At 50.8% G+C, this 8,075-nt stretch overlaps 1 protein-coding gene across 1 annotated transcript; it reads right to left on the reverse strand.

Moving 5' to 3' along the window:
* Positions 1-3,728: 3,728 nt before the first annotated feature.
* On the reverse strand, positions 3,729-7,981 carry LOC115081741 (collagen alpha-1(V) chain-like). The gene is made up of 5 exons (XM_029586155.1): positions 7,752-7,981; positions 6,583-6,625; positions 5,281-5,349; positions 4,664-4,897; positions 3,729-3,764 (listed from the first exon to the last, which is right to left on the reverse strand). Exons 1-5 carry the CDS (start codon positions 7,979-7,981, stop codon positions 3,729-3,731), a joined length of 612 nt encoding a protein of 203 aa, XP_029442015.1.
* Positions 7,982-8,075: the final 94 nt, after the last annotated feature.

The following is an 8,075-nucleotide window of genomic DNA, read 5'->3' on the forward strand; positions in this document are numbered from 1 at the left end:
TTTCAAACCCGAAGGCCGCGGCGCACGTCGGCTTGCCGCCCGCGTAACTTTACTGCCGCTCCAGATGGGGAGCAAGTCTGCGGATCTCGAGTTTTAGGGCTTTACAGGAAAGGGTGTGGGTTCTGGGTCAGCCCGGGGGGGGGGGGGGGGGGGGGGAGGCGTGCAGGATGAAGGACCAGAAGGGGCCTGGAAGACCTCGATAAATAACTGGGCAAATTGCTGATCTGATCGGAAAAGCTGGGATATCCCTGATGCGAGCGTGTTTTAAAATCTGCCTACGTGACGCACGTAAAAGCCGACAAAGGAAGGTGCGTGCGCTTAACGCGCGGCTGGCATATCTTAAAACGCGCGAGTGTGCCTGCAATTTAAATTTCCAGCGCTGTCTTTGCTCGCACGCCAATGCTCTCGCGTGTATGGCCGCTTGCTGGTCCGTCTCGAAATTACCCTGGTGGCGCGTACCGTCTGACCAACGTGCGTAACCCTCACAGCGCGCGCACCCCACACACACACACACCAAAAAACGCACAGCCGATGAATGCGGCACATTTTTATTAACTCTTTTTTTTTTTATTATTATTATTTTTAAATCAGACCATTGCAACAATAAAGCTTTTATTTAACAGTGAATGGGAGACTGCCTGACACGCAGCGGAAGTAAGAGATTTGTACTGTATGCGGCCTCATGTGCTGACGTGGAGTGCGCGGGGACGGAGCCGCGGCACGGGCTGGCGAACAGCGCCGCATTCCTGTCTCTCTCTCTCTCCATCTCTTTCCAGATCAGGGGTAGATTTAAGTGTCGCAGGACAGAATGGTGACTGCTTCTTCTCTCTGTAATTTTGCCTTCCTGGTCCTTTCTGTTATGCTGGGGGTAAATGGGGGGCTTACGGCGGGGGAAACCCACGCGTCCCTGTTTGTGGGGGCCCGCTGCACGTAGCCTCCGTTAGGAAAATCCTACATGTGCTTGAGAGGGGATCGGGCTGTGCTAGAGGTGAGACTCGGTGGGGTGCTGCTAGGAGAGACCCACTCTAACCCTGATAGTCACTGGCTTGCCATGTAAGGTCTAGAGGGACTGTGGTAGGGGTAAGGCACAGAAGCAGCACTTAGATAAAATTGGAGGTTTTATGGAGGTATAAACAGACATCGGGTTTTATTCAATAAAGATTCTTTCTCCCCCCCCCCCCCCCCATAGGCATCAAATTAAGAACTGAGGCCCATTGCCTGCAGGAGTTGGCGTCTATTGAAGGAGCGCGGTCAGACCCCTAGGACCCTTCTCTGAAACGCGGGTGGCATCCAAGGTGCACCTCTCACGGAGACCCGAGTGGTCTTTTCTTGGAGAGGGGCGGTGCCCTCCTGATCGCAGGGTCGAGGCAGTGGTCAGACAGCTGGGGGCAGGACACCGACGCCGCTGGTGGGCGAGCAGATTCCACCAGGTCACGGACTGGGAGCGTCTTGTCAGTAAATAAAGAGGAGAATCCTCCGCCTCTGGGTCAGTGTCGCACCTCCCAAAGGAACAGGCCGGGCCAGACGAAAAGTCTCCAGGGAACCGTTCAAGTATATCTGGGCGCCCCCCCCCCCAGCTTCCAAAAGGTGAATTTTAATAAGGGGAGGGAGGTGGTCTCCCAGAGGGGGCCCTGACATAGGGGGATGCAGGGGATCCTGAAAGGTGAATGCCACGACGTTGCTGGAGCGGGCGGGGAGGGTTCGGCAGCAGGGAACGTGGCGGTGAGCCGTGAGCATCAAAGGCAGTTTTCCCCCTTCAAGGCCGTAGGAGCCTTCCGAATGTCTGCAGGGGTCACTGACCCAAGGTGAAAAGCGAAGCGGCGTGAGAAGGGGGTGCGCACAAGGCAGGTTTAAAAGGACGTCACTGGAGAGTTATCTCAGGGTCACGGACTGCACCGAAAGCTCGTGACGGTTTCGAAGAGGCGGGCGCAGAAAACTTCACTTCTCATGCTGCGTTTTTGGTTGTTTTTTTTTCAACATGCAGAAGGGAATGGCCACGTTCTAGCCCAAGTGGCTTAACATCTGTTCTAAGCCAGTCCCATAAACAGTCCATGCCTAATAAATACACTAACAGCTCACATTTCATACAAGTACACGTAAGCGAATGGAAATGTGCAGGGCAGCCTTTTAAGAACGGCCCCACCAGTGTCCGAGTTCGGGTCGGCTCAGGTTCCGTCTGGGCCCTGTGGACGAAGTTGTGGGTCGTGGCCAGAAAGGGAGCGCTGTGCATTTAGGTTTCTCCTCGGGAGCATGGCCCATGGAAGCCACGGGCCCAGGAGCTGGCTCGGCAAAAGGCCTTCCTCTCCTAGAAAGATTCTGCAACATGCAGCCTTCCCCGGGCTGCACCTTAAGACGCACTGTAATTTTCTCACTTTATCTGGTGGGGAGGGAGGGAAGTGTGGGAGTTGTGTTAATGGTGGAGCAGCCCTCGCTGAAATCACCGGCTGAGGAAACCCGAGGGCCCAGCCGCGACACTCACTACTCCCCTCACACACAACCCCCCCCCGACCCTTACTGGATCCCAGTCAGACATGTGTATAGGGTGGTCAAAAGCATCCATGATTAGGCGACAGAATAATGAGAATACCAGTCTGCACATCTGTAAAACCATCTTCATCTGATGCGGTTTTATGCTCCGTATTGCATGTGGTTTATTTAAAAAAAAAAAAAAAAAAGGAACTAAAAAAATGTAGCGGGAAGGAATGATTGGAAGTTTCTGACAGTGCAGGACAACAAGGAGGGGGAGCAGTGCAGAGAGGAAGAGAGGGAGGCAAAGAAGGGAAGCAGCAAGGCTTGAATCTGCACAGCATCTAAAAACGAACTCGAAAAAAAGCAGCAACATTATAGATTATATATTACAGTACAATTACAAATACTTACAAACATTACAAATAATACTCTGAGCACCTGGATTAGTTCGGTTTCTTTCTTTTTTTTTTTTTTGTGCATAAAAAAAAAAAACAACAAAAACCAAATAGACGTTTGGTGGTAAATAGAATTTTCCGAGCACCATGATGAATTTGTTCACAGAATGTTTTCTTCGTTTGCCATTCGTTCTTTTTTTTTTCGTTTTCCTTTTTTTCCCGACACTGAATGCACGGCAGGACCATTTCACGAGTTAAATAATAATAATATAATAAAAACTTTTTTTTTTTAAAAGGTGTCCTTTTTCTTGTGCTGCTTTTTAAATACATCTATAGAATTAAGAGGTGAGCAGGAGGTGGCGGTCCTTCCACTTTCCAGAGGTTGGGGGGAACACAAAGTGTTTTGTTTTGTTTTTTGAAGGACCAGTTCTGCTCTGGAAATGTTTAAGCTTCTTGGGGCAGGCTGACAGGGAATCTTGTTTGAAATGGTTGGCTTTCTACAGTTTCAGACATATATTTATTCTAAAATGAGTCTTTGTTAAAAAAAAAAAAAAGTGTGCTGATACGACATCATGAGTCCTGTGGGCCATGCTCTGCTTCCTGGCTGTGGGCGTCTTTCGTCTCTTTCTCCTCGCCGCAAGTTGAGATGTTTTTTGCTGTTTCTTCTCTCTCTCTCTCTCTCTTGACTTGGGGCAAGTCTAGAGCTGGGCTCCCATGGCAGGCAGGGAAGGGATGACGGGGCAAGGAGAGGAGATATCTAGCCGTGAAAGCAGACTGGCCCCACCTCAAAGCCAAACCTCTGGTCGGGTTCGCTGAAGTCCATGAACATGGCATCGCGAGGGGGCTGATCCACCAGGGGCGTGTTCACCTCCAGCACGGTCTTGGCTGGCCCTTCCTCGTCTGAGGAAGAAGATGAAAAAGGGAAAAGAGAGGGATGTCAGTCAAGGAGATTCCACACCCAAGGGAAGGGAAGTTTCCTGCCCACTGGAAACAGGTACTGGGGGCCTCGATATAACATATCTATAGCGATGGACGCTTCTGTCGTAGACCTCCTCAATTTACACTCTTAAAACCTATACCAAGACCTGAGTGAGCGCCCACTTCAGTGGCAGAAGGCAGGAGTCTCCGAAACTAGCTCTTTCTCTTTCTCCATATCCCCATATCGGGCTTTTGCATATTTCAGCCCAATTGTATGGAATTGAATACCCAATGAAGTTCAGATAATAGCAGATTGCGCGAGCTTCCGTAAGCATAGTAAAGCACGGTTTTACCTTAAGCTTTTAATGGACTGTGATTGGATGAAGAGTTAGGGAAGTGTAATGGGACTTACTGATTTTATGTATTGAATTGTTTTAGCTGATATGATTTTATTTTGTTGTATTATGTTGATTCATTTTATCTGTTAATGTTTTAAGATATATGATTGGGATTAAATAGGTAGTAACGAATGAATGAATGAATTAATGAATAAATTCTCTCCTTTTTTTTGTTAGCCACTGACTCTCGTTCTCTGTTCATGGTACCTAAAGTTTTCTGCTTGCCTCTATACTCTGGGATCTCTCCTTCTCTTTCTTTACTTCCTGTTACTAATGTCTCTTGCCTCCCCCTCCCCCTCTGAAATCTCTTTCTGGCTGCCTAAATCTATTTCCTGTTTTTCCGTCTGTCTCACGCAGACCTGTGATGTCCTTGGGGCAGGGGGGAACTCTCCCCCCACCCCCCCCCCCAAGTCACCGGTTCCTCGCTCCGTCGCCCGCAGCCCCCTATTAAAAAAAAAAAACCTCGAAGCCCGTGACACTCACCGCGCAGCCGTCCGCGAGCGCCTTGATGTAGGGGCTGCTCTGGAAGGAAAGGTCCTCCTCGTTGGCCCCCATGAAGTGCACGGCCTTCTCGTAGCCGCTGGAGGCCGCGCTGCGCCAGACCGCGGAGTGGTGGCAGTGGTAGGTGAAGTTCTGGCGGGCGGAGGTGCTGAGGAGGCGCAGGAAGGTCATCTGAACCACGCCGAGGGGGTCACCATCGGAGTCTGTGTATGAAAACTGGGGGGGGGGGGGGAGGGAACACAAAACATCAGTCTGACAGGAGAAGGCGTCATCCGGGTCCTGCACCCTCTGCTTTTGTTCTCCCCCCCCCCCCCCCCGGTGACTCATCCGCTGCTCCCTGTCTCTCCCGCCGACGATCTTCTGGGGTCGGTTCATCAGGGGTTACAAAGGATACTTTCTGGTTTTGGATAATAAGAGTTTGCACTTGTGACCTCGGAACGGTCCTGGGGCCCGAGGTTCCACTGACTGTGACATCACAGTGTGGGGTCAACTGGGATTCCAAGCCAGGAACTCCTGACATCCCGAGTTCCCCAGCAGGGAGTAACGGGTTGACGACCCCCCCCCCCCCCACCGACCTTCATCGATCAGTGACCTCTTACCTTGTTCCCATCTTTGAATTCGCTGAACCAGCTGTCGCGTTCCTCCGAGGTCCAGGAGGACATCCGGACCTGGAAGGAGAGGACCAGAGAGAATTCAGAGGGGGGGGGGGGAGGGGTACAACAGCCCTTGCAAGCCGATGGGCTGGAAGTCCTCGGCTATCTCGTTTTCAACCCTGTCGGGTCGTCTGTTGGGGTTTTGAAAGGTTCCTGGAGTTCAACCTTCCGACAGAGTTAGGGAGCTAAATCCCTCGTTTAAAAAAAACAAAAAAAACCAGCCGTGCTCCCGGGGGAGGGGGAGAAAACGTTTTGCGTCTGTTGTCCGCAGCAGAAGCAGCAGGGCGAGACTGCACGGGTTTACCTTTGCGCCCTTCAGTAGTTTTCTCCTTGAGAATTTGCCAAAGGAGTGCCAGGCACTTGGCTTTGCTGCTCTGAATCTCTGTGTCTGGACCCTGAGGTGAGTCCTCGCGGCACTGAAGCTAAGGGGGGGGGGGGGTGGTGGACACAGGAGGACACGACGACGACGTTTCCCGCTATTAGCCAGAGAATGGAAGTCCTGCGCTGGGGAGCCTCCACGGTCGTACGCTGACGGGGCAATTCTCAGAGCCGTTCCCTGGGTAAATGAACTTGTCTGAAACCTTCCCTCCTGTGTCTGGCGGAAAGTTACGCGAGGGTTTCCATACTCTTATCCAGGTGAAAAAAAATAAAATGAGGGCGCCTGGTGGCTGGATTTAGAGTCCACGATGCGATACGGGGATCTGTAAGGAGCTCTGCCCCGTGGCTCCCTGTCTCAGTACTGTTCCTGCAAAGGCCAGACTAGGGACAGTGGGGAGAAGGAGTCTAGTAAAGCAGAGGAAAAAAAAATCCACACCCCCCTCCCAGCCCCCCACTACTTATCCTACAGGGATTGTATCCGAACTGTAAGGCGACCTGCCGCTAAGTTACAGACCCGGAAACGAGGAGACGTGGCAGCTCCAGGGATGGGGGACAGTCCCTCCCTTCTGCAAAGTTTATTTATTTATTTATTTTTACCTACTCAAATCCCCCCTTGAACGGAAAAAATGATTCGGGTTCCGCGCACTCGGTGGAGCGGGGGACGACGGGTGAATGTGACCGGCGGCCGCAGCCACACGGAAACCCTTGGTGTGAAGAGAACGATGTTTCGTTTGCCTGAACGCAGGAGAAGGATTAATAAGTTCCCGCCGTTACAAATGATGACAGGTTTTCCTTCGGCTGCCGGGGCACCAAACACCGTGATGGGGGGGGGGGGGGGGAAAGCAGAGCGGCAACGGGGCCGTAACTCACCTCTCGCGTCTCCTTGGTGGGGAAGAGGCAGGTCTCCCCCCGGCTGTGAAGTTGCAGAAAACCTTGAAAGAGTCACGGGAGCAGCCCTGGTTAGGGTCGATCCAGTATTCGCCTGGGACAGGGGGGGGGGGGAAGAAGAATTTGTGTTAAGGAGTTGACACACCTCCTCACAGTACTAGGGCTGCAATGGTTCCTCCTCGTGTCAGCAAGAAGTTTTTAGAGAGCTGGCATGACCCTAACCTTCTTTCAGACTCTCGCTCTTTCTCCCTTGAGCAAGTCTGAGATGCATACAAGTAGGCCAGCATTGACAGATGGCACACTGACTCATACATCCTTTTCTCCCTTCCCACTGTCTCTCCTGTACCTGATATGGTAATCACAAAAAAAAGAGAACACAGACCCCCTACTCTTTACACAATCACACATACATAGGGGATCCAATAATATTCATCTCTACATTTTTTAATACATCAATGATCAAATCATAACATATTTTCAAAACTTATCAAAATATTTTAAGCATGTATTGATAATATTACATACACATTAAATTCACAGATATTTCCATGACATCATTAATACATAAACTTATGTGCAGCCTTACAGGCATTATCACCCCATCATGATGGGGTGATAATGCCTGTAAGGCTGCACATAAGTTTATGTATTAATGATGTCATGGAAATATTGTGAATTTAATGTGTATGTAATATTATCAATACATGCTTAAAATATTTTGATAAATATGTTTTGAAAATATGTTTATTGATCATTGATGTATTAAAAAAATTTATAGACGAATATTATTGGCTCTCCCGTACCTGGCCATCAATTTACAGCATCTATCCATCTCCCCCAGGTCTCCGTCTATCTCCCCGCAGTCTCTGTCCGTTGGCTTAGCTATCTGTCTGTCCACAGCACCTTTCGCTATCTCTCCTTTTCTCTTGTACACTTATAAACTTGGGCTGTACTCACCGGTGCAGATGGGAAGCTCTCGAGTTTTGAGACCAGTGACGTGAAGCCACCATGTCACTCCTGCGATTCACCAGGAGAAGAAAGAGGATCCATCACAGGCAACCCTCCCCCCCCCCCCCCCCGCCCTCCTGCCAAGAAGCCTGCCCAGTTGATCCCTTGCCCTCAGCCCCTTGGAAATAAAAGGGGAGCGATACCACCCATCAGGCAGCTCTGGGTGGCACAGCTGCAGATCCTGGCAGGTTCGAGCTGGGTTATCTTGGGTGCCCATTGGGTGCTTCATCAGCTCGACCTCCAGCTTCAGAGAGTTGAGGGAGCCTAGGATCTCCTCCATGCCGTTGGCGTAATCCATGGTGGCATCGTCGGCCATCGCTCTGTCGTCTAGGATCTGACTGGCGTCGATGGATCTTTTGTTCTTCTTGGGCATCTGGATTGGCAGCGGTTGGATGACCTCACCGGGGGGGCCCTAGGAGAGAGAGAGAGAGACTGTATACCTCACCTCTACAGGAGAACCCCGGTAA

The sequence above is a fragment of the Rhinatrema bivittatum genome, unplaced genomic scaffold, assembly GCF_901001135.1.
Source record: "Rhinatrema bivittatum unplaced genomic scaffold, aRhiBiv1.1, whole genome shotgun sequence".
Taxonomy (NCBI): Eukaryota; Metazoa; Chordata; class Amphibia; order Gymnophiona; family Rhinatrematidae; genus Rhinatrema; species Rhinatrema bivittatum.